The 27,532-nt window shown below is 37.5% G+C and overlaps 1 protein-coding gene across 8 annotated transcripts in view; it reads right to left on the bottom strand.

Moving 5' to 3' along the window:
- CDC14B (cell division cycle 14B) overlaps positions 1–27,525 on the bottom strand; it is a 52,307-nt gene extending 24,782 nt beyond the window's left edge. For 6 of the 8 annotated variants that reach the window (XR_006016957.1, XM_042033659.1, XM_042033652.1 and 3 more), the window contains exons 1-9: positions 27,270–27,525; positions 19,357–19,450; positions 18,400–18,475; positions 16,364–16,456; positions 5,863–5,939; positions 4,281–4,347; positions 2,809–2,871; positions 1,853–1,940; positions 1,291–1,521 (exon numbers count right to left, since the gene is read on the bottom strand). Coding sequence is in view for 7 of the 8 variants with exons in the window: in XM_042033659.1 (XP_041889593.1) it covers positions 1,291–1,521; positions 1,853–1,940; positions 2,809–2,871; positions 4,281–4,347; positions 5,863–5,939; positions 16,364–16,456; positions 18,400–18,475; positions 19,357–19,450; positions 27,270–27,429 (949 nt within the window). In the remaining variant the exon portion in view is untranslated. Of the gene's footprint in view, positions 1–1,290; positions 1,522–1,852; positions 1,941–2,808; positions 2,872–4,280; positions 4,348–5,862; positions 5,940–16,363; positions 16,457–18,399; positions 18,476–19,356; positions 19,451–22,027; positions 22,436–27,269 lie in introns of those variants that run through there. The other 2 variants (XM_042033658.1, XM_042033655.1) reach the window with 2 other exon arrangements.
- Between the last annotated feature and the right edge of the window lie 7 nt (positions 27,526–27,532).

Raw genomic sequence — 27,532 nt, 5'->3', positions numbered from 1 at the left:
ATTTTGCAATAAGCAAGTCTGGGCACTAGCTAGTACAGGCAGAAAGTACTCCAGCATGAGAAACCTTATCTATAATGGCCCTCAAAACAGTTCTATTTATCTGGGGAAACATGAGAAGCAAAGGACAGCTCCAGCTAAGTGGCTTCTCTCCTCAATCACTTGCTGTGAATGCAAATCCACACCACCTTCCCTCACTTAACAATTGACTGATCAACACCAGTGTAAAATCTTCTATATAAAACAACAGCCAAGACAACCACACAGGACTTTCCATGACTTGCCCAGCTTTAAGAACAGGCTGCAGCATTCTACACTTCCTCAAGAGTAAGAGCAGGCTAGACACCATTAGTATGACATCTATCAAAGAATAACTTAATTTGAGTGAAAACAAAGCACTTGTTATCACTGATACTCAATATTCTGGCATAACCAATGAAGTGATATGCCTGAATTTATCACCTCAGTGAAGAATAAGAGCATGCACTTGTTTCCCCACAGTCAAGATGCTGGTTTTAACAATTCTTTCACTTTCCAGTATAATTCTGTTAAATGCAGCAAATGGATGGCAGATCCAGGAACAAAAATGCAGTCTTTCCAGGTCCAAAGCAAACAGGTTAAGAAAAGGCCTGTCTCCTTCAATCACAGAGTTATCAGGTACACTAGTGATGCAAAGATGTAGAGAAGAAATGCCTGATAGACTATTAAAGATGGTGTGGGATGGGAAACATACTGCCTCTAGAACCACAGAAAACTGAATAACTATACTAGCTGCCTTGGGCATGCTCTTAAAATCTCTGCAGTCTAAATCTGAAAGAATGGACATTCAGAGCATGCCCAAGCTAGTATAAAGAACTTCTGAGGGATGAAGATTTTGGTGGTTGTAGAAGAACACTCATATATTTTGAGGAATCTCCCCAAAATGCTGCACTGTTTTCAAAAGTTAATTATTTGGTATATTTAAACATGTATTTTCAGAGAGAACTCGACAGGACTTCAAACGCCTGCCCAAAGCATCCTTTGAAAGTGCTAACACTTTCTAACAGAAAGAGCTATTACTATTGGAAATCTCACTTTCCCCAGTCCCATTTTGGGAATGGCTGGGAAGATTTTTCTGAAACTTAAAAAAATTAGAATATGAAGTGCTGAACAGAACCATAGAAAGAATTTGAATGGAAATGTTGCAGTTTGGCAGAGATGTTAATAGCCATATTGTAGAATTATACTGCAAAATACCTCAGGAACTGTAATTATACACATCACTTGTAATATAAATTGGCTTTTACACCATACCTTTGCAATGAACGGCTATTACTCCTTCAGCATTTTCACAAATATTTAGAAATCTTTTAACTATAGTATCACTAGGTGTGCTTCCATCAGAAAAGAAGAGATCAAAATGCTCAAATCCAGCATCTGTAAATCGTTTGGCATCATACAGTTTTTTGTTGAGGCGTATTATAGTGGTGACCTTATGCTGCCTGAAGTATGGGAAATAAGCTTCTGGAGCATGGTGGGGATAGCCTATTTGAGAACAGAACATAAAAAAAAAAAAGAGAGTAAGGCTCAAACTGCAGAAACAAAAAAAGACTCAAAAACAAGATATGAAAACACTTTCAAAATAGAGACAACATAAAGAAATAGAATAACTGAAAATGGAATTTTAACACAATCACCTAGGTCAGATACAATTAAACCAAGCATTAAAATTTTACTGCCAGTGTTCTTATAAAAGGAAAAGAGCTAGGGAAAAAACACACTGTTTGAGGAACAGTTTTTACAGCTTGTTCTTACTGATAACAACCAACTAAGAAAGCAGTGGGCTTGTATCCCCCACCTCCTTTTTTAAGCATACCATTTTCAATTTTACTTCTTGAATGAGGTCCACTGAAGGCAATGAATTTGTTTGGTATTATCCAGTTAAAATCTCCATTTTCTGCTCTCTGTCAAGAGAAAATGCTTGGTTTATCATTATCCCTGTATTTTCAGGTTTTTCCTTATTGTTTCAAAATACACGCTAGATAGAATTGATGTACAATTTTTTCAAAGGAAGTTGTGTTAGTTGACTGCTTTCTTTTTCATCATGAGGACAACAGATGCTCCCAACCTCACTTTTTTCCATGTTTCTGTCTTTCTAAATCAGTTTTAGAACAACACAACTGATGCCCTTCAGATGAAAGGCAACTTCCAATTTTTAAATTTTTATAGGCTTCTAAATTATGGCCTTGGTCTTACCTCTGTTCACAAATTACATAATGACTTTTTAAGTTCTACGAACATTTAATTTTCTCTTTACAGATATCTGGCAGCTTTGCATTTCTGAGACTGCATACAGTCAAGAGCTGTAGTCCAACATTGTCACAATAATTTCCTATGTCCCAAAGTGAATTTTATGTGCTTGGAGTTTCCCAGCCCTGTTTCGTTCTTTACCTCAAAGAGTGTTATTACATCTTTCCCGTGTGTTCTCAAATACATACTTTGATTGTTCTCTAGCATTCAGTTAGACTTGAGCTTGTATGCCCTTTAGTTGTTCATCAAGAGTGCTCAAGAGTATCCAGGGTTTAAATAATAATGGAAATCCCCATTTTTTTCCATTTTGGTTTCTGCTTTCCCCCATGTTTGAGCATAATTACGCTTTAATCTGAATTTTAGTATTCTCTCTCTGACCATGCACCTTTATTTAACTATCATAGCTTAAAGACACAAAACAGAAGTGGAACTTAATACTACAAAAGAACAGCACAAATTATAAGCAATTGTTTTAGCATTAGTAACAGCAAGCAAATCAAAAGATTGACACTGAACACTTACTTCATAATGCTCATATTCATTTACATCAAACGTACTAAAATCCAGGAAACCATACTGCAAAGCCTAAAATTCAGAACACAGCTCTTAACAGAGATGCCTCTTCAATGAGGACAGTTTATAATTCTTTTTGGTTCCATAAAGTCCCTTAATACACACTCTCCTCTTTCTTCACAAAATTTAAGAAATACAGATCAACTCAGTCTTGGTTCAAAACAGGTTTGTAAATTTCAATATAAGTGAAGTCAGATGAGTAAATTGACTTTTTTTGTTTCCACTGAATCACTATGAAAATCCCAGATTACTGAAGCATTTGATCTTTTTATTACTGCTAGGTGCACAAAATAAAAAGAACCAGCAAAAAAAATCTATTGAAGCTATGAGTAGATTCTAAAGACTGCATTCAAGAACTGCAAATATTTTTTGTGCATAAATGCTATTTGTTAGTATCTTCATTGATTTCAAATTGTTTGCAGTCACAAAGTCCTAAGTAGATATTACTGTGAGTCCATGATGTCCCATAATTAGCCACAACCATAATAATTAACACTGTATAAAAAATATAATGATTTGGGTAACTAACAGCTTATCCACTTGTTAGAACAGAAAACACAAACACAGATAAGTCCCACATCTACAGATATTAAAAATACTACATTCTAATTTTCTCTTTTACTATGTAATCTTTTGTAGCTTTTCTTGCTGTTCACCAGCAAGAATAGCAATGCACCAGTCTTGGAATACAAGTAGCCAATTTCAAAACACCCGAAAAAGCTGATAGATCTTCAAATAGCTGACTTAACCAGTAAAAACATCAGTATTTGGTAGAGATACCCATAATACAAAAGACCATAGTACAGTAGAGTGCTGCAGAATTCCCCATTTCACTATTCATACAGAATAAAAAGAATGTGTTTTAATTCCCCTATCCTTCAATGTTGCATTACTTCACCACTATATTGCTATAAAAACTAGATTATGGTAATTTGTTGTTAAAAAAAGAAGCACCTACCTCCTAACATGTTTATCATTATCCCTGTAGATAGAAATTTGTATTTCTATTACTAAAGCAAAACTTGAAATCATTAGCATGTGTTGCAAATGCCTGAAGTGTATAGCAAGCCCATTCAAAACCACTTTCAAAGGCTATGTTCAACCTAATACATAACACCAGGGGGTATATAATAAACCTAACACACAACTTTTAGGATTAGAGGTGAATTACTGTCCTGAAAGATTACATAAGTAAAACGCAAACTCCGTCTTTAACATCTTAACTATTTGATTGTATAAGGTATTAGTTGATTTCTGTGGATGCTGTACCTACTTTTGTTACAATGCACAATAAACCAGGCAACAATCAGCAAATCTGCCTCTTCACAGCTCTAATTGGATACTAGCTTCCTAAGCCCTCTTTTTCCGATGGGCAATATTTAGCTAACTTTTTGAAATACAAAAAATACTAGTTTGCTGACCTTGTTTATTGCATGAAAACAGTCCAGTAATGTCAGATGAAAACTGCAAGTACCAAAGGAAGCATCCCTGTAAGATATGATGACCAAGACAGTAATTATTGCATTTTAATCCAAGTGAAAGCAATTGAAGATACTTCTCTAAAACTGTTTAAAAATTACTTTAAGATAATGATTATTACATGGAAGTAATTATGTCAAATGATTAATTCCTTTCCTGTACCTTGAATCTTACAAGAATAACAAAACATAAAATAAGTTATGTTAACAGATACAACAGTAAGATTACTCTAACTACAGTTTTGGTAAAGCTGAAATGTTCAATTTCTGACATGGACTGCTAGGATAAACATTTGAGTAAATATAATAAAATATTTTCCTTAAGATGCATAAATAGTTTATGCTTAAACAAGAGGAGAAACTGATTTCATTAAAACCCCTTCTTTCAGTTACAAGTTTTTTAATTCTGCTGATCCAGGAATTGCATGTTCTTAGTCGGTGACCATTATCAAATTCCATAAGCACCACAGAGTAAGCATTCTAGAGGAATACTACAGTCAAGTAAATAAATAAAACTGAATCTACATCAGAGAATATTATGCCTTGGCAAAATACCTTGAGACCATGTAGCCCTTATCAGCAGAGAATTGCTAATGTTTCTAGTAAGTAAAAAAATGTTCATATTATAAAACTGAGAGGAGGGAGAACTTTTGAAGAACCTGGAGGGCTATCTCTAGTATTTTTTTATATCCTTTCCATCCTCATGAATCAGTGTGAAAAGGGGCAGAAATTAGCAGGGCACAGAAATATAGAACCTTATTCAAGTAAGAGAAAGGACACATAAAGGTGACATTGTAGCAGCTGGTGTCTCTAAGACCACCTGATGAGAAAGAAAAAAAAGGATGAAGCCTTCTACAGACAGACAAAAGCAGCCTCACATTCTCAGGCCATGGTCCTCAAAGGGAATTGCAACCTCTGGTATCTATTGGAGGGATAGCACAGTAGGGCACAGGCAATGCAGAAGGTTCCTGGAATGCACTGATGACAACTTTCCACTTGTCAAATGTGTGCAGCAATCTGCAGAAGCTGTCTTGTGCATAAATAATGCTATTAAGTATTACGAGCCCTTTGTGCTGAATGACAGATATTTTGGTATGTTTAACTATCAGCTACTGGCACAAAATCATTCTGCCACGTGAGAAGCAATGTAGATCAAAAAGCTCAATGAGTGGATAAAAGACACTGTGGCTGCTTCACTTTCTGCTTGTACACTTCAGTACCAGCTGGTAACACCTCTGATTCACTGAGTACCTGAAGTTCAGGCAGGGAGTGTGTCCCAAAACTTCAGCACAAAAATACCCCAACCAACCAACCAAAACCAAAAACCAACCAAACAAAACTAAAATAAACCCCACAAAAAAAAAAACAACCAAAAAACCCCCAAACAAACAAACACTCCCAAAACAAAACCAACACCCCCCTCCCCCCCAAAAAAAAACCAACACAGCAAAAATTAGTACTGAAAAATGTTACATCCTTCTTCAAAATATCAAGGTACAGAAAGTTCTATCAACCTGTTATTTACCTGAAAGGAAGATATGAAACACTTCCTGACAATATAAGCCTGTACACATCTTCTGGGGATTCTCTCAAGTATATTATCTATTTTTGGAGAAAGACAGAAAAGGAAAAAGATTATTTTAAGACAGGTTTCAATAATTTCAAGTCACTTGTATATTACAGAAGGCATAATTAATTATCACAGAACGCAAAAGTGCTGGAAAAGAGTGGCACCAAGAACGAATGTTTGCAAGTGTGCAACAATAAAACTAACATAAACAATAAAAAATCCTGTCAATCTAAGGAAATACATATTTTAAAACTAACTTTATAGATTCGTGCAGAAGTTGTTCAGCTACAGGCTACAGTGAAAAGGCTTCTGTTCATCTGGATTCTTACATTTCAGCTTGGCCAGTTTGTAGATTTTTTTTTAATTAAGCTTTTAAGATGTAAATCAAAACATGAAAACCCGCAGATATATCAGCAAAGCTATGAATCATCTGGTACACAAACTGTCTGTACACTCAGCAGACAAGACTGTTATTTATGTATGTTTTGATCTTCCTACATCAGAACATTTACATTAATCCAAATTCTGTACTTCCTCCTTTGCACTGCTGAGGCAATATCCAGTAACTAAATCCAGATGCGATAAACTAAAAGAAAACAAAAAATTAAAAAATAAAAAAATTAAAAGAAATCTGTAGCTTCAGAAGCAAAATCCTACGAACAGAATGAACTGAACTTTCTACTGTCAAAAACACTCAGAAAAAAATTCACAAAGGACCAACTTACGAGAAATATCCATATGGTCTTCCATCACAACATGTCTGATCACTCTTGGATAGCCTTTAACACTAAGGTCTCCTTAAAGAATACCTAAAAGTCCTCTTTTTTGCATATCTCTTCTTCAAATACCATCAAACACCATCCCCAGCATGGCCAGGAGGTAACAACTGTTAATAACAAGCTGTCATTAACAGGTCAATATTCAGTAATTTCAAGTTAATACTTTTTCTTTGAAATTGCTTTAACACCCTACAGAAAGTTGGGGTTTTATCACTAATGTTCAGTAAAATTTTTTATTTCTTTTATGCTAACAACGTTTTCTCTTAGAGTTATTTGAAAGTAAAAATCCTCATGTATTAATTAATTATCCCCCAAAAACCAAGGCATGGCATATTTACTTTCTGTTGCTTTGGACATTTTTTCTTTTAAAAGTTGGCATTGCTTTTCAAATTTCTTTGATGCTGCTGCAAAGCCAGTTTGAACAAATGGTTTAACATACCATAAACATCCTCCCTCCACACAAAAGAGTTAGAAAAAAAACAAGAGTTAGAACAGATGTTGCTAAAAAAACCCAACAAACAAACCCAGCTTGAAATATAACCTAAACAGACAGCTAAAACAGACATGGCCAACAGGTGACCCCTTTGATTTTCCTGATTCAATTAGTGTGTTAAGCATTTTCTGAGCATTCTTCCTTTGAAATTGGCAGTAGGAAACAAAAAAATAAATCTTTCTTGATAAATAGCTAAGTAGTGAAAACTGCATGTTTTGTGTGTGTGCTTTCACTGCGGAGAGATAAGTGACTTCTGCATTTATATGTGCAAGTATACACCCAAAACAGAAAAGATACTTTAAAAGCCTCCCCAAGTATCATTGAATAACTTCTCCTCAGATGGCAGAGTTCATTTTCTATTCTGCAAGCATTCACTGCCTAATTTGGATGTAAAGGTTATCTTCCATGAAATTTCAAACTGAGTGCTTTGATACAGTCCTAATTTGCATCTTGCAGCACAGTGAACACATATTGCTAGCAACCATATGAATCAAGCACTTCTTTTTTATCAGGAAGAGAGCCCTGTCCCTGAAAAACTTACAAACCCAAGATGTAAAATGGAATTAGCAAACAGATGTTTGTAGCCAGAAATGAGTCACCTGCAAAAAACTTGGGATTACAAAATCACAGAATCAATTAGGCTGGAAAGGATCTCTGAGATCATCCTAGTCCAACCTTTGACCAAACACCACCATGCCAACTAGACCATGGCACTGGGTACCACATCCAGTCCTTAAACACCTTGTCCACCATCTCCCTGGGCAGCTCATTACAATGTTTAATCAATTCATTACCCTTCCTTGTGAAGAAATTCCTCCTACTGTCCAACCAGACTTAAGTGCTATCACACTGTGTAGTATACAAAGAGTACTAATTGTACCACAGGCAAATAGAAATGCAACTAATACTAGCTAATTTTGTAAGCACATGTAGCTCAGAAATGCCAAGGATTTCTCCCATACCTCAGCTGAGCTTTTACCAGTTTCTTAAAGAAAACAAGATTGAATGCAGAAGCATTTGTTTACAAGTCTAACAGCTGCAGGCGACAAGTTTTTTCCATTCCAGAGTGTTGTATTAAAGTAAGTCTAAATAATGTCAGAGTATACTGAAACATGTTAGTTCTTAGGCACAGATCCCACTTCTGAAATTACATTACCAGTGAAATTGCTAGAAACACCTTTTTAACACACATACATATGTGTATGGACTTTTCTTAACACAGCTATATATGAACACTTGCTAAGTACAAGGACATTTTGAAAAACCAATCTGATTTTGGAAATCAAAAATACAACTTGTATTGTACAACTGAAGCAAAATACAGCATATTTACCGAAGAAGGAAACTTACTCTGAAACAGAGATCCTGCTACACACTCAGCTGTGACACTATGACACACAAAAGACATAACAAGTGAACAATTGCAAGAGACAGCTGTTGATGAAATGGTGTACTCAGTGAAAAGTGTTTGCAAAAAAATTAGGTTATTATGAGAATAGCTGGATGAGTGCAATGGTGTAGAGTGCTTTGAAGGTGAAGAATGACATTCATGCACAATGGGAAAGACGATAAACAGATAATTACTTCACAAGGAAAGCACCCTGGCAGTAACACAACACAAGAAGCTGTGATAGTCAAAGTGGAGACAGGACCAGTTTCTGTCACAGCTTAAGGGAGTACCCACCTAGAAATCCTAGATGTAAGCAAGGCTGGATGAAGGCTGAACATGGGTGAGGCCTGCTTTTAGGTTGGGGTGAACCAAATTCCAGGTATGGAAACAGGTAAGACTGAAGCAGCAAAGCTCAGAGAAGCAACAGATGTCAAGGCAGCAGAGGCCACACATCTGCATTAGGAAATGGTCTGCACCAAAATAATTGCATCAGTAGACAGAGAGCCAGCATTGAAGATCTGACGTCTGTATTACATACTTTCAGCAGCTTTTAAGCTTAACAGCTGGGTTTAGTCTGGTCCTGTGGACAGAATGCCCATTACCTGTTGAGATTGCTCCTACTTAGTTCCATGAAGTGAACCAAAATGCACTAGTCAGCATTTAAGGAAAGATTCACTTAAAAAAATATTTCCGACACATCTATATAAAACTACATACAGTATTGTTTCTGACCTGGAGAAGGCCAGTGAAGACTTAAAGATGAACAGTTTCATTGGAATGATGGGGATGAACAAAGGACTAAAGAAAGCAAATAAATGGGAAAGAGAAAGTAGCAGTGATCAAAGACCTGTAGCAGACAGAAGTGTTGAAAAAGAGAAGGACTTTCTAAGGCAGAAAGCAGAACTGAAGTTTCAGAAAAGAAGAGAAAGGAAAAGTTGATCTGATGAATAGAGAAACAAAGATATATTTGTAAATTAGTGAGGTATGTAGTGGGGCAAGGAGAGGAAATGAGAGAAGACACACTCCAGAAATCAAAATATACAACAGCTGAAACTAATTTGTCCAGATGCTGATTACAATTTATGTTTCTGCTGTGCTTTCTAAGATAATGAAAACTTTCACAAATAAAGTTGTTTTCTTAGGTTAATGCCAGTAAAGCAACAAACAAAAGTGACTATTAAAAATATAAAAATATTAAAATAAATTTCAAGCAATGATATTAGCTCTTATTTAGCAGAAGCAGGCATTCTCTGGGATAATTTTTATCCATTTTTGTATATACAAATGAAGAAATGACTATCAGAATTTTAAAATGATTTCCCAAGGGGCTCCTTTCCTGCAGATCAGGGAAATATTTGAAGGTAAAAAAAAAAAAAAAGAAGGCCTTCTTTCAAAAAAACTTACTCAATGCAGCATGCATCCACACGTTCAGCTTTTAGAATTTTCCTACAGTCACATGCAAGTGCAGATACGAGTATACATACATATCTATACACACAAATACAAACTCTTAAAATCTTTTAGATATCTTCTACTTATGTACATCTCAGGAGAATTGTTGCTATAAGGAATTGATATCTTTCAAGTCAAATATATCATTTTATCACAATCTGCAATCATTTGTATACAGATAATTTAGAAATTTGGTTTTTTTACGCATACAAAAAAATATCCTCCTGAACTTCAAAATATAGCCAGGAATTTGCTATTAGCAGTTGAACCACTAACATTGCTCCAATCATCCTTTTCATTTAGGACATCTGTTTCTAATTAAGGAACTACAGGCACCTCTGTGAATGGTCAAGAACCATCCAAGTATTGAACACTGGGAAAGGTGCACTCAAGCACTCCTCCTGCCAACACTGCTGTGCAGTCAAACAGCTGCGTTAAAGGTCACTCAATGAAATACAACCGTTTGCAGGATTAGGCGACCCATTCTTTATTTGTGAGCATTTAAAATCAACCAGAGAATGAGAGCTTTTAGCAAGCCTTGTTTTCTTCTGATTCATTAGTGCTTTCAATTCAGCCTTATTTTTCAAGCAACCATTTCCTAGACCAGAGTTATAATCATTGGAACAGTATTCACAATAGGATGCAAAGTATTCCTGGTAGAAAGGGAAATGAGCCTCTGGTTAAAAAAGGCATCTTAACTTTCAATACATGGCATTGCCAAGTTAAATAATGATGTTGCATACAAGACAAAAAGTGTTTAGTAAAAATAATCTATGACATAACTTGTTGCTCTTTCAGGAAAATTAAATAGGCTATTGAAGTAAACTTTACTGTTAGAAACTATATCAACTCAAGTCCGTAAACAGCACTTTAAATTCATACCTATGATATGAATCTACACATACCTGCACATATCTATGATGTGCTCAATATAACCATGTTTATCCACCTGTTCACCCTCAACTGAAAAATCTACTTAAGGCTGCCACCTAAATCATACATTTTACCAACCATGCTGACTTAAAAGCCAGAAAATAACAAGATAATTAATTTTAAACTGCTTACAAGCAACTTTTACGTGATACAACTATGTTCCAGAAATGTCACTCACCAAAGACAGCTTGGACTGCTGTAAACAGCAAATAATTAAATCCACCCATTCTGAACGAATGCAAGTAACTGCTGCGTGTGACCAGACTCAAACACAAGCTCATGCAGTTGTTACAACTTTAAAGTATTAAATATGTGACTTCATGAAAACCACCATTGGATATACTAGTCATTTAGTAGATTAAATTTCTAGCAATATTCCTAAGGAAAAAATGTTAGATGTTGCAAAATTAAAATAGAAATTTATTAGAATAGTAAGCTTCCTGTATGGATTTGTGTTGTAGTAAAGAAATGCATGCGGCCAACAGTTTCTTCATTAGCAGAAACATAGTCATTAAGTGGATAAAAGTGACAGAGAATGAATAACTGCCTGTCTCTGGCAACTCTCTTTGTTCATCATAAACAAAACCAAGAAACTTCCAATTACCTTTAAACAACAGAGAGAAAGTATAAAAAAACCCTGAACTGACTGGGCTGGGCACATTACTACTTCATGACAGGTAAGAAAGCAACCTAAGACTATAGAGGACCTCCAAAAGAACAAGCCTTCTTGTCCTATGGAGACAAGCAGTTTTCTAGGAACATCCTGGAATATAACCTAGTACAAACAGCAGGAAAGGCTGCCGCTGTGAAGACTAATCACAATTTCCCAAATACATTTCAGAGAAGGTAGCTTTTTAGAGGACACAAACTCAGAGAGAGACAAGATTCCAGGCAACTTTTGCTTAAATGAAAGGTCACTACTTTGTCCATCTTGTCTTTGCCACTTGCTCGTCAAGCACCTCTCACCAAAACACAGCTGACGGTAAACATGGTTTACCCACTCTAAATTTGAGCACTGCCACAGTTACCCATTCACCCAGCCTGGATCACTAGACAGGTTTATCTCAGGCTCAGCCAGAGATAATTCTGCAAGTGTCACAGTAAGGACAGAGCAGTTCAACATCACACCAGTGGGTGCCAATTGATTCTCCAACCTCCAGCTTCTACCCAGAGTTAGGCCCACAACTAGGAAGGACACTAACATATTGAAAAGGCAAAAAACCAATACTATGGATTAGAATGGATGAAGGAAACGCTGCTTACCCTGAAGAAAGAAGATGAGAAAATAGACAAAGTACAGAGATGAGTCCTGGAGAAGGTGACCTGAATTACAGCAGTTCATGGGGCGGTGCCCTGGGAGGGTCACCCTCCAAGTACATAATTAGTGCCAGGCCTGAGAAAAAAAACACTGTTACTAAGTTAATGTAGCCAAGGGGAGAGGGGGGAGCTTGGGAACTGGGTGGACAGGGCACAGAGGGTACATTTTCTTTCGTAATATAGAAGGAGCAATGATGGAAGAAGCAGACTTTCCTCACCCACAGCCAAGTCCTGGTGAAAATCAAGAGAAGCCACTGTAGATATCAACTCAGAAGATCACTGCTGGTTTGGTAGTGTGGTAAGGCCTGAACAGTGCAGATAGCTTTCAAGGAAAAGATTTTTCTTTAAAAGGTGAAGAACAAAAGCTTCCCCCCCCCTCCCTTCTTTCCCTTTTCCCCCTCCACCCCAAAAAAAGTGTAAACATTCAACCCCAACACACTGAATTCTGGCTACCCTTTGTGTGGCTGAATGTGCCAAATTTTCGCTAATCTACATAGAAGAACATTATTCCCACTATGTCTGTAAAAATGTAGAAACAAAATAGCAAATTAAAATAGATGAAAGATGAACAATAAAGGGATTAAGGTCTAAATAGTTGAGAATTACTGTAAAAAATTAATATTTTATTCTAAAACTGCATATACAACAGTGTATTTGTAAACTTAGTTCTTCACTCTTAAGGCCATGTTATACTGAAGAGCTTGAGTTAGGCTGTGCTGTCACATCAAAGTACACCTGGAAGGAAGCAGCAGATGCAGGAGAGGGGAGAAAGAAGTGTGTAGTCTGGAGAGTTCATAAACTATCTCCACTGAAGAGGAAAGAAAGACAAGTTAGATGAAGGGAAGTGGGGGAAACATTAAAACACATCAACTGTGAAGAAAAGACTGAGAACAGACTTTGCTTGAAAACAAGGACACTAACAGCTGCCCTTACCACACCACAGTTAATGAAGACTTTCATAATTGCCTTAGTAGTCCAAATGAGCATATCCCCACATGATACATGTACACACATATACATTTGAACAAAAGATGACGAATGAGAAATCATGCTAATATATCCCAATTCCTTTAAGCAGAAGTTACAATATTCTGTTTAAGAATACAAATTGAAGGTCAACAAGCCTTTGAAAAGACATGGTCAGAAGCTGAATGTTTATGAGGACACAGAAGTCTAAGAAGAGAACTAGCCATATACAGTTCATTACAGTTTTATAGTTTAAATGTAACTGTGTTTAAAAAAAATAACAAAACCAGAAATCACGCAGACTCACTGTGCCTTGTTATTCTTGAAAACCTAACAAGTGACTTGTAGCACCTGGACCTATACAGAGCAACTTGCACCCAAAACCGTGCTTAAGTTATCAAACACCTTTCAGCACAAGCAGACAAGCACTATTTTTGTCACTAACCCTGCAAAGGCCACATTTCCTTTCTACTTCCTTGCTCTTCATTGAATGAACCTGAACTCCCCCAAACTAATGCATTGCACACCCACACAGTTCCTCAACCTAAGGTAAACTGTTGAAATGGGAACCTACCATGAAGCTAAAAAATTAGAATCAAACAAGAAAACACATTCAATCCACAGGAAACAAAATACAGTTTCAACCTATGGGTTATACTTGTAAGATCAGAAAATAAATTACAACAATCAACTCAAGCAACAAAGGGTATTACCAATGTATATGACACAGTCTGATTAACTAAAATTACAGAGAAACTTTCTTAAAGATTTGACCAGTATCTGTATGGATCTTTCTTCAACAAAAAGCACAGCATTCTGAACTAAAGAAGGTAGACACTTAAGCCTACATATGTTTTAAATAAGGAAGTCATCAATATTTCCTTTCAATCAGGAAATATGCTTATAGAAATGTTTATCATGCATTCTGAACAGATCCTGCATCGCTGCTTGCCTCAAAGAGAACAAACCAATTCTCCCTGCAGAAAGCAGAAATATGGGACAAGTATGTGCGAACACTTGAGCAATGAGCTCCGTAATTAAGCTTGCCTCTTCATGAAAGATCATCAAAGAATGCCACGAAAAAAAAAGCCTCAGGGGCATAGTTTTTCTTCTGTGATCTTTCTTCAGTGGAATCCCTCCTAAATGAAACTGGGAAGAAACTCTACCCTACTGTTAAGAAAAAGCAGTACCAAAGCCAAAAATATTGCACTGGAAAGAAAATCAGCACCTAGCTGAGCTATCTCACTATCTAAAACTTGCAAATTTGCAAGTCAGACATGCCCACATGCAAGGAGGTGACTGATACTCTCAGTGTGCTTCACTTTGCCCTGGGCTTTTCAGGGAAACTGCCAAAATATTCAGTGTGTACAATACAGTAACTTAAGCACATCTCCAAACTCTGAGAACTACTGGTGGTTTTGACTAGCCTCTTCTGCCATATGCCGTGTGTCTGCAACTAGCCCTACCACATGCCTTGGCCAGGCAATCAGGATCTCCGTGCTGTACTTCAGGTGGATCTCTGTGAGCACCCTTTCTTTACTCTGCAACTCCCACTTCCTTCACCACAGCTCTCTAAAGCAAAACCTGCCTACTCTCTGTACAACAGCCTCCATTTTTAATTAGTGTGCTTTGGATTGTCATAATCCATACATATTAACCTTAGAGCTTTATTCAAGTCTGTTGAAGCATTCCTCTTCACCTGCATGTTGTTATTGCAACATGGCAGGGCTACCAGGTGATCAAAAATAAGATTTGTGTTAGGTTTTCTGTATACTTTTGCATAGTCAACCACAGTATTTTCTTATTAGATTGTTTTGCCATTCATTAGTTTTCTGTACCAAAATTCTGCTCAGAATGTCAGCTGCTATGCCACACAATGCTACTACTACACATATTTAGAACAAGAATATAGGAAAGAACCAAACCCACTTTTTTCCAAATAATGGCTGATAACTGAAGCCAGTCCCCTCTTCTGGGCCTCAATTATGATCAAGTAATTAGGAAGAAGTAGTTTTCCTAAAAGCTGCAGCTGTTTTGTCAACATAATCCCTTAACTGCAAACAAGCTTTGTAACTCATGTTACCGGTTTCCATGTGGTTTAAGAATGCAAAGGTCTACAGCAACATTCCTAAGTGCCTGTTTTTCGAAGAGTGACATGTTTCGAAATACAGATCTCAATTTGTAAAAAGTGCTAGAGAGTACAGACAACACAGAAACCCTGGGGAACAGAAAATGGACATCCTGCATGATGCAGAGAGGCAGCAAGGAGACTGCCTGCATCACAGAAAGTACTGTGTAGCCTTTGCAGCCAATAAATAGGAATAACCTAAGGCTACATGAACTTCAACCCCTCAAATCTCCAACATCAAAAAGTGCATAGCTTTTCATTTCATTTATTACTCAGTAAACAAGAGAAATGGTTACAACTGAGGTGTGTTACAAGTCAAAACCGAACATGAATATGGTACATTGCATCTTTCATCCTGAAGTATTCAGCATTTTATTCCTTGACTACATTTTTGTGTACCAAATAAATGCAGTTGAGATGTAAAGCCAGTCCTTTTCCCTTCTGCAGCCACAGACTTGGCTTAGTACCTTTCCAGCCACCTTGTATCTTCCCAGGCTTTACACAGGCTCTAAGCCTATCACACATGCGCACTACTTCTCCTAGGTTAACTGAAGAGATTACCTTGTATTAGAGAAGAAGCAGCTGGGGAAGGAAAGGTTTATTTAAACATGAATGCAACTAGCGAATGACACATTATACTTTGTGCAAGATACTGTTTTTCTATTTTAGAAAAGAAGAGGTTGTGTGGTTGGGGAAAGGTAAAACTTCAAGAATCAATCATTTTTTCTATATGAAAATATTAATACTGATCTTTTTATCAGTGATGCTCTTATTCTGAAGAACGCAGATTGCAGTAGCGCGGAAAAAACCTAAAATCATACAATTTCATTCACATACCTGCTAGACTTTAGAAACTTTTACTATGTGGTACATTGCTATAATTACGTTAGTAGGATGATTATTCAAGAGAAAACAATTGTTTTTATCCTGCTCTTCTAAAAATTTAGTATGAAAAAATTAACACAGTCAGCAGCTGATGTAAAAATTTAAATACTTACTGCGTAGGAGCCTATGAGGAATGCAGCGTTTGCTTGCTTTTTCTGATCAAACCCAGTATAATGAATTATTTTCTTCCTTATCAATGAAAATGACTGTATCAAGAAAGGAACAAGATTATAATTTTGCATTTTAGACCTTTTACACCTTGTTTTATAAAATCAGAGGAATGCATTCAGAGGAATGGTTCATCAGTGAGAGAACCAAGAATACTGTAGAGTAGTCCCTCAGAAGCTTTGGAAAACTGTATTGCATCCCTACCCAGGTTTTTCCAGTATTTTTCCCAGTATCCAGCCTAAATAATTTTTGATACAAATTACTGAAATCTTTTCTTTTTCTTCTTAAATGCATTTATATTTTTAGTTAGTATTTTTGACTTCATGCCTTATGTAACAGATAGCCATTTATGAGAATAGAAAGTGGCATTCTCAAAAGCATTACAGGTATATTACAGTTGCAAAAATTTTAAACTTTTAAATAATTTAGAATTAAAAATTAAAGAATTTACACATTTTTATTCATTTTTCAAACCCAAATGTACATAAATCCACTAGTACTTGTTTCTAAGGATCAGAACCATGCTTAGATTAAAATATTTTGAAAGTATTTCTGAACTTTATCATAAATAATTATTTTAAGTGTCATCTTGGCATGGCATACCGTTTCTCCATTTATCTTAGAATGTGGGTGGAATGGAATTGTCCATAGAAAGGACACACACATGTGGTGGCAGTTATCCCCTAACTGGCTTTTGAAATAAATTCTGATGTGCTTGAAACTGCACACTTTGATCAACTGCTAAGCTATCATAAAATGTCATTTTATGCATTTAAATATCAATGTTACTTGCTCAAGATACTAGATTCAATGCATTCAAGACAAATAAACTCCAGATCAGTAGCAGAAATATGCTCTCAGAAATCCTAACACATCTGTCCAATGTCAAACACAAGACATGGAAAGGGACTATAACACAGCCTTGTGTTGCCTCAGAGCATCCTGTATACAAAAATCAGAGACTCTCATCTCTGGCAAACCACAGTTACCCAGCTGGGAGTTTACCATCTCCCAGATCGGACCACTAAACAGGTTTATCTCAGGCTTAGCCAGAGATAATTCTGCAAGTGCCCTAGTAATAACAGAGCAGCAACATCCCACCCGTGTGTGCCAATTGCTTCTCCAACCTAAAGAATAAAGCAAGTCTGAATTATGCAAACTATTATCTGTGACAGACATCAAGGAATGAAGAAAAAAAAATACACTCTTAGTCTATAATGTGCTGTATATTTCCCACTTTTCACACTTCAGTGGCAGAAAGATCTAAGGAGATTTGAACGGGCAAACTGTGATTGACATTAATGAAAATAAGCTTTTTTATCTACCAAACAGGTTTTACACTCCAACATCTACTAAAGGTCAACTAACTTGTAGTCAGTTGTGTTAATTAATTTAAGAAATCCATTTTTAAGACACTACGCTCTACCAAGAGCCCAATCCCAAAAAATTACTGAGCTCCTGTAAGAGATAATAATCTGCAGTATGAGCAGAGTATCTTCCTTCAGGCCAATGCTATCAATGCTACTAAAGATCAAATGTTGTAAATTACTGAAGAATGTCAGTATCAGAGGAGAAGACCAAGTCAAACAAAAAACATTTCAAATGAAAGCATAGCACAGCACTCTTAAGCTCACTCAATATTGGCAGATTGCCAACAGGATTGAATTCCAGGAAAGAAGCTTTTCATATAAAAGAGACTGTTTTCATTTAGCAACTGATCTTCTAAAACCTAAACGATAGTTACTGCCACAGTTGTGCATCTTTTGGTTCTTAAAACTAAGTGGGTTTTCCATACTGATCCTCCTCCTCCCTAAATTCACCTCAATAAAATCTAGCATTCATATTCAGAATTCAGATGGATTAGAAAAACAGGAAAGCACCTGAACCATAACAACAACAATAAAAGAAATTTTGGCTCATTTGTTTCTGTTTTTTAGAAAGCCAGTAATACTGGCTTTTGAATAAAAAACCCAAGCATTACCTTTAATTTCTTATTTAGCTTGCAGCAATATCTGTAGACCATTGCCAGATTGAGTGGTCCAAAGTCTGCATAGAAGCTGTTAGAAGAAAGGGGAAGAATTGTACATGACCCCTGTAAATGCCTCTTTTTTTAAAAAGATGCACAAAGCAAGGAGTAATAATACACGTGATATACATACATCATTCTAAAAATGAGCACGCTTTCTTATATAAACACATACTGATTTGTTGGAGGAAAGGTTTTGTCATCTTTAAACATGGACTGTCGTCTTTGTTTTTCACACAGCACCATTCAAAATACTAATATCCAGGTTTTAAGAACTACTTCGCGCTACTGTATCACTCTGTGACAAGTTTTTAAACTGTATTTTAAGAGGAACTAATAAGCTTTACTTTTAAAGGAGGTAATACATAGTGCCAGAGAAAAGGGAACACAGAGAATAAAGATTGATTAGTGTGTTAAAAACCAGCAAGCATGCCCTTGATCAAAACCAGTTGAAGAATTAGGAACATTCCACATCATGTAAAAGGCAAACATTGTTCACTCCAGGGGAAATAATATATCCATTGTCAGCTCATAAAGGCTTGAACTGACTTTGCCATTTTTTTCCTCTGATTCTAGGAAGTTCAGACATTCCACTTAATACATGAGGAACCAAAGACACCCCCTTTAGTCTGGCAGTTCAATGTGCACTTCTGAATCTATATGGCTGTATCGTGTTCCCGTGTCTTCTAACAGGAATGGGTATAATGAAAGCTTCTGCTTTGAAAAATTTTTAAGAAATCCTGATGGGAAAGCAAGAAACCACTCTAAGGTCTATAAATCATCATGGCATGTTTGGTCTGAGAAGACCCAACTCATGTAATTAGTTCTCCAATGATACTGATTCCTCACTGCTGTTGTTCTGACTAATTTATTTCTGTAAAAAAAACAAGAAAAAAAAAAGTCGGTACTTACTTCTCATACACAAGTTCATCATCTATGCAGAAATAATGGGTGTTTGCAGCTCCACTCTTTGGTTTTTGGCAGAGAATTGCAAAATAAAGGCGATCTGAAATGCAAGAAAATTGGAAGCTTTTATAAACATCATGCTTTTTTGCTGAAAGTCTGAAGTATTACCTCTCAATGGGACAACTTTAAATGGTTTAGAATGAAGAAAATCTTCTTTTAAGTATTGAATTAGGTATTATTATTTCTCCAGTGTTAAACAAACAAAGCACACAAAGATGGAGGTTTTTTGCTCAGCAGCATTCCCATAATCCCCAGCTCTTAAGTATTCTTTCCCAAAGTGTTCCTTGTTTGATGACTTTGCAAAATAGCAGGACCCTGACTTGCACCCACGCACAAAGCAGAGACCTCCTTCGGCAGGTGGTTGCACTCGAAATACCAATGCACACACCACACCCCCCCAAACTAAACCACAAATCCCTCTGCACCTCTGAGCACCTACGTTAAACTAAATGATGAAGCACACTCACACCAAAGCACAGGCGCTTCTTTCTGTAAAGCCATGATTTTGACAGTAGTGCCATGCAATTAAAGCCTGCAGGTAACAGGCTCAGGAAGGATGAACAGGGCAGCCCATGCTGCCCATGGGAACACCAGCCAAGCCTCCACCTGGACATCTCCATTCAAATTTCCATTCCCACCCCAGCTGCCCCTTCAAAGCCTGTGTACCTGCAGGCAGGAGGCATCTTGTACTTGCCCTGGATTCCTTTGTTAAGAGGGGAAAAAAATACCAGCAATATTCACATAGATATAAATTACTTTTATGGCTGGGGAAGCTGAAGCCCCAGTGAACTTTAAGCACTGACTGTGCTCCTGCTATAAATTGCTGTGCTTGCGGTAATTGGTCAATAAAAATTGAGGCTTGCAGCACCACCACAATACTTGTCTTCCTCCTGCTGAGAAATATCATCATAAAATATTTGGACTAAAATTCAGACCTAAAAGGAAAGCTTTTGTTTCCCCAAATTAGTTCCCTAGAACAGAGATATTATTTAAGTATCAAAACAGATCACCTGCATGTATTATTTCAAAACACGATTTGTGATGAAGAAAAACTCTGTCAGTTTTTAGACAGCAGGGGGTAAAAAAAAAATCACTTTAAGCTTCAAAACAACATCATCCATGACCAGCACTTAGAAATCATTACCTGTATCTTGAAATTACATGTCAAAGTATGCCATGAAAGGAGTTACCATATCTATATTTTAACAGTCACACGCTCAGTGCTCATCTACATACACTAGTATCTCAAAAGGTGAAGGCAGACACCAAAAATGTACCAAAAATTGTACATTTTCTTAATGCTTATTTCAGTAGAACAGCAGCCTGATGTGAGTGGTTTGGTTTAAACATTTACATGTCAGGAGCAACAGTAGGATGTACAGTACCTCCTAAGCAAGTCAGGCACCTACTTCCTTACTCTCTAACAGAAGCAACGCACCCAATTTACTTATTTAATTTCTAATAGTCCCATCGTGTAACCAGAACAGCTGCAGTCCTAGATGGGAAGTGCATTACCTGCTTCTGTACCTCCCAGCATTTACCAAATCATCCCCTGAAAACAAGCCAAAGGATAAAATTTAGAATAATGCGTGCATTTCTAAGAAGTGGCTAAACTGGCCTACAAAGTCAATTATGTGTGGAAAAGCAAGTGCACCAATGCTCCAGCTGGATACAAAATACGCTATGGCAAAAACTACTTCATAGAGAGGCAGTCCTGGGGGGGGGACTTTCGGAGGTGGTTCCCCACCACTGTGTTAATCACTGAACTGTGTCAAGGTGCATTTGCATGAATTAGAAACGGTAACAGGTATCCCTAGGCAATACTAAAAAAAAGAAGGAAAAAAAAGAAAAAAAAAAGAAGGAAAATAAAAGAAAAATAAAAGGAAAAAGCAAAGAAAAAAAGGAAAAAAAGGAAAAAAGAAGGCAAGAAAAAAAGAAAAGGGAAAGGAAAAAAAGAAAAGAGGAAAAGAAGGTAAAAAGCTGCCTTGCTTACTTACTTCCCTCTGCTCTGAGAATGAGAGCTAACATGAGTACAGGAGAACCGAGGGCAAGGGAGGAAGCAGAAAGGAGAACTGAGAGGATGCGATTGTGTTTAAACTGGCATTGCTAGATTAAACACATGTCACGGCAGCCCCAAGCTATAATTTCACACCACTTCTAAATTGATTTAATGGCTAGCTGCCACCAGGTTCCTTACAAGGAAAAATCTTCTGAGTTAGCTTACTGAACCAGCCTGATGGGGGTTAACAGCAGGAACATGCAGCCAAGATTTTTCCCTCCATGGCATCTGTCCTTAAGTGCCAGTCTAATTATTGACTAGACTGAGCTCTCCCTCTTTATTATACACAAACAATAACTGCATCAAAGTCTGGGAAGAATGACTGTGGTACTCAAACTGAGTACCATGGGTACTCAAACACTACCTTCTTGCACTCCAACTTCTTCACAGAAACTTTACATCATTTTTGAAAATGCCAAAGTACTTTGCAAAGAGCAATCCAAAATCTTCAAATACAAAAGGAGGACAAAAATGAAAGCAAATATAATTTACACAGGTCAAAGACCTAAAATAATTTAGCATTTTGCCCCTAAACAGGATTTGGAATAAAAGAATCACCTGCATCCTCAGTGCTCATATTCTTATTGAAATTCTTCTGCAGCTTGCAAAAATGTCCAGCAAAAATAAGAATTCCTATCTTGAGCAAGCAGCATGTATGTGGCCTTCTGAATTGCTATTGGCAATGGTTCTCCGAACTGTGTTCATTGTTGCTATTCTTAAAATACCTGAAAGAAACTTGAGTTTAATGAGTTTACAGAAGTACCTCACAGTAAGAGCAGTGTGTGTCAAATGCCAATATCCTGACAAGCTGTCCATTCCTGTGCACTGCTAACAATTACTCCCTATTATGTAAACAGCAGGCTCCATCTTTTTAACACGTTTCCTATGGGGAGATTTTAGAAAAAAGAAATTTCCTGTGAGTGTATTTACCTTTCTACTGATTTACCAGTCCAGCATCTGAAAAATGCTGTATTACTCACCATGTCTGTTTTTACCTGTTTTTTTTTCCAAACATATTCCAAGTTCTATTTAGTCAAGGATTAGTGAGTTGATTTTTTTAACAGAAATTAAGAGAAAGTAGAATTCCTTCATTAAGGATCTGATTGCAGGATTGAGAGTTTATATATAAAATACACTCAAGCACTGATGATTTGATTTCACTAGGATTCCACAAAGGTTTGGACCACCAGAGCAAGGCTTCCCTTTCATTATCTTCATGTTTCCTTTGCTAATTTTAGCTTTTTAGTATTTCATTTACATATAGAGCACTTAAGCACTTCCTAATTCCTGCAAATTTCTGATAAAAAATCATCCTAAAACTATCAAACTAGAGCAGACCTTCCTAATCATCTCTCAGAAGAACAACAGAGTAGGGCTCACTGCCTTACAGGCTGCATCTGCTCTGCAGTTAGGAGATATGGCTGCAGCATGTTAGATATACTTCAAATACACTTAATTTTGTCAGCCTTATATAACAAAACAGTTAAAATACATAAGCACGGATGTCACTGCAGGCAATTATTTTGAGTAAGCATTCAATGTACAACAAAATAAGCCTACATACCCCTAACTGAGCTACTGCTGGTACCTCAACTAGTGAGACTAAAGCTAACACAAGCATGACTGTCCAAGCTAATTGCAGAGTGTATACAGAAGCAAAAGCACTCTGCTTGTTTATTAGAGCCACAGTGTTCTGTGGAAATAGAGGTACAGAAAATGGAGAGGTACCACTTCAAAATCACATTAATGTGAATTTAGAGATGAAAAAATAATCTCCTTCCTTTACTCTCAAAAAGCCTGATGCTTCTCAGGTTGTGCTGCACAGGCCTTCAAGACAGAAATTTCATTAATTCAAGAATTACAGATGGACTTGATGATTTTAGAGGCTTCCTCCAACCTAAGTCATTCCATGACTTTAAGTGACAACTAAATAGTAAACAGGCACTAGTGGCAAGACAAGTCTACATATGATCAGCAAACATTATTTAATACAAACAGAAATTCTACAGTTCTATTGTTAAATAGATGCCTTAGAAGAGAAACTCAAGAGACTGACAGTACTACAAAACCCAATGCTAGTCTGTTTTGAATCATCAGGAATGCAACCAAAGAGTTTTTATTATTGTAAGAGGAGCGTATATCTAAACTCAGAGTTGGTATATGGAATTTTGTCGTGTTTGACTTAAAAAACTTCAAAATATTTGAAAGACATGAGAGAAAACATAAAAGGCAAATCCTGTTGCAATGACAAGACAAAAAGCAAAGTTGTTTAAGATTTTCTTTTTAGCCTTTCTATCCTTGAAAAAATTCATTCAGACATCACTATATTTCAAATTTAGCTAATGATAGAGTTGGCAATTAGAACAACAGCCTGGACTGTGATAAAGGAAATGAAAGCACACTAAAAAGATAAAGGAACTTTTTTTTTAAACAAAAAACTATGAAAGCATTATTTTCAGTGCCATGTTATGACTGATCAACGCTGTTACTTCACTTAAACAGAGAGCTTCCACTCTGCTGCTCTTGACTGATACACAAGAATACATATGTTCATGTGCTTTCAGTGCTGGATTAGACACTAAAAGCCTTAAACATGTATTTAAAATCTTAACTTTGGGAAAGACTCACAAGTAAGTGAAGTCATATTGATAAAAGATCAAGCACAGGTTTGGTACTGAGATAGCAGCATAATAAAAACTAATTGAAAGTGGTGACAGTCAAAATATTGGAAGCTTAATGGAACTTATTAGAAGTGTCCTTAGCATTCTAGAAAAATACACAAAATTTGGGCACACAAAGTTTATAATGACAAGCCAGCACTCCTGGAAAAAGACAATTTAATGGTTTGGAAAAAAAAAACCAAACCACACTACAAAACCAAAAAACCAACCCACATATCAATGAATACATTAAAATGAATATTTAATTATCAACTCCAACTGACAGTATAAGCAAAATTATTCTCAATGAAGGAAAAAAAATAGGTATATACACTGCAGCTTAGAGCATCCTTTAAGATGCTAGTTCCATACTGTAAACAAACTGGATATACATTCAGCAGGAAGAACAATCAAATGTCAAGAAATGACCCATGACCTTGTATCACTTGAAATTTAATTTCAAGTATAGTCGTTGTAGTTATTTCATTTTAAAATTCACTACTGAAAATAGGTGAGAGAGAAACCCACACCTTTTGCCTGAGGTTTATGCATTATAATTCCACCTCTTCTTTAAAATGTTATTTATAAAATCAGAGCAATGAGAAAGAAAAGCAGCCGAGGAAGGGAAATGAACAGCTTTCAAGCATCTCACAGAACATTGCTACATTTTATTTAGATCATATAAATTACTTCTCTCAGAGATCAGAAGGATATGGGAATATGCTTCTAATAAACAGAAGAAATGCATTCAGTTCCAGCAAATTGAATTCATACCAGCAAGCCTCGTGCACTAGTCGACAAAGAGAAAATGATAAAGCTTACCATGCATCTTAATAGACCAAAATAAACAATCTTTTTAAAAGGACAGCTTTCTTGAACTAGCCTTAATAGTAAACAAAAAAATTTAGACAGTTCAGATTAATAGTTATTCTGCCACACGGCTGATGCATACAATCAATTACAAAATAAAGAAATGCAATGATTATTGTAAGTCTGTTGGGTATAAAATTCCTAGAATGGATTTGAAACTTTGCTGTTTATGAATGTAACATCACACAAGAAAAGATCCATAAATCTTTACAGCAATTTGGGTTTATGTTCCGCTTCTGTCTTTTGCAAAGATGAAAATAAGGGTAGCCTGCAATGTTCTTAGTAAGTTTGACACTGTTTCTGTAAGTAGATAAGCTAACACAGATCTCTCAGCTTTTACAGTGGTTCAAGTATTTACCAGTACATCCATTCTTTAAGAATAAGACCTTATGCTTTAATTTGTCTCCAGTCTATGCTTATTAATTAACTCCTCAGAACCACATTACAAGAAGGCAGAACTGACATTTCAAACTTTGACATAACTTTACAACAGCTGAATAAAAAGGTAAGCCTGTTATCTTACTAAGATTTCTCTTTAAAAAAATAAGTATGACATTGTAGCAAACTAAAAATCAGACTGTAATTCAAATCAGGATTAAAAATTAGACAATAAACAGCAGCCACTGTGCAGAGCAAGATCAAGACAAAATGAAGTATTGTTAAATATAATAATCTAGTGCACTTTAATCAAATTTACTATACTAGGTACTGCTGCACATAGTGAAATCCCACTGAAAAAACACAGGTCAAAGCCTGGGCACTCTAATGAATTTAAATGGGTGAACATTTTTTGAAGGAGAAAATACAGTTATTTAATGGGCCTGTTGATGCCAGACACACATTAGCAGATCCAAGCAACTGCTTCATGAGAATGGTTAGACAGATCTGTTTGCTGGAGATGTGAGCTGGACAGGGCTGAGTGGTGATCCCGGTAGTGAAATCACTTTGATAGCAAAAAGTCGTTATCTATCACATGAGTGGTTTCCACACTTGACCTTAAAATCATACTATCATCATGTCCTATATAAATGGTTGCTGTTATAGAAAAAATACACATATGGGGTTATTGGAGCCTTAGAGTTCTGTAGATAAGTACACCATTATGTTTCTCTGGGTAGACGAGGCCTAAAATGCTGTATTTTTGGCAGGAATGTTTAGGATTTTACTCCCTGACAGTATTAAAGCTTTTTAAAAATAAGAATCTGGTAAGCTCTGGCAGTTTACATTCTTTCTACGTTGCTATGCCAAATTTTCAAAACAAAATCTTACGGTTTTCTAAGCATACAGTTATCTAGGAGACACACTAGTTAATTTAAGGACCCCTGCTTCTCGGCACAGAAATAAAAGGTACATTGGTACCTTTTCTGCATGTTTGTTCTTTATATTTTTGCTTGCTCTGTTCACTTTCTGTTCATTTTCTGTGCCCTTCACTGAGATGTGCCGGGAGGTTTATTTCTTGCTTTCTGTGAGAAGTTGTAAATACACTACAATTCTGAGATCGTGACACATGACTTAAAAAGTAATTTTTGTTGTTGTTGTTGCCGTTAGGCAACCTAAACTCAAGGTCGTCCTTTAGCTGGGCAACTCAAACTCGGAATTTTCTGGCTGTGATTCAATAGGCTTCTTAAAAGAGGCAGATTCCTGTGCCAAAACAAAGCGCGGCTGGGAGCCTGGAGTCACGAAAAGGAAGGACGATACTGAGCAAACCTGCCCGCACAAGCTGTTGGCATTTGCGTGTCAAGAAGCGGCGCGACGTTTGCCCGTTATTTTACCCATTAGCCGATATTACTGCATCAGGAGAAACATAGATATGTGCGTGTGTGCGTATCCATCTCCCCGATACGTGGAGAAATATGTTCCTTTCTCCCCCCCCCCCCCCCACAACGTGTCGAACGGACAGAAATGTGTTTAACGCTGTTTTCCGTTTGCTCTCTCTCGCAGCCAGAAAACGCCAGCACGAGGCAATTGGTGCTCGGTGCGGCTCGGGCTACCGGGACATCGGCAGGATGAGCTATCCCGCCGGACGAGCGGTGCAGTTCTCAACAACACTTAGCTGAGTGACACGCCAGAGCTCGGGGACCGACCGACCCACCGCCCGGACGGCAGCGGCTGCCGAGCGCCCCAGAGTCCCGCCGGGAACCGCGCCGGCGGGAAGTTTTCCTGCCCCGCGGGCACGTCTCCCACCCGAAGCCGGAGCGGCGCCCACCGCCGGCGGGATGGGACGCGACGGGACACCGGGACACCCCCGCCCCCCGGCACAGCCCCCTCACCCGCGATCCTCAGGCAGGTCTCCGGCCCGGGAAGGGGCAGCTGCCGCCGCCGCTCCGCCTCGCCCCCCGCCGCCCGCGGCGTCGCGCCCCGCGTCCTCTTCAGCGCGGGCGGCGCCGGGGCTGCGCGGCGCCGCGCCTCGGCCCAGGTCTTCCGCTTCATGGCGGAGGCGGCCGCGGCGCTACGATGCCCTCATCCCGCGGGGACCGGGCGGCCGGAGGGAGGGGAGGGACCCCGCGGCGGCGAGGGCGGCGGCGGCGGCGGC

The sequence above is a fragment of the Corvus kubaryi genome, unplaced genomic scaffold, assembly GCF_017639235.1.
Source record: "Corvus kubaryi isolate FWS band 111438036 unplaced genomic scaffold, C.kubaryi_AGA036_p1.0 37357, whole genome shotgun sequence".
Lineage (NCBI taxonomy): Eukaryota > Metazoa > Chordata > Aves > Passeriformes > Corvidae > Corvus > Corvus kubaryi.
The sequence above is the reverse complement of the archived record's forward strand: the minus strand, read 5'-3'. Positions and strand labels throughout refer to the sequence as shown.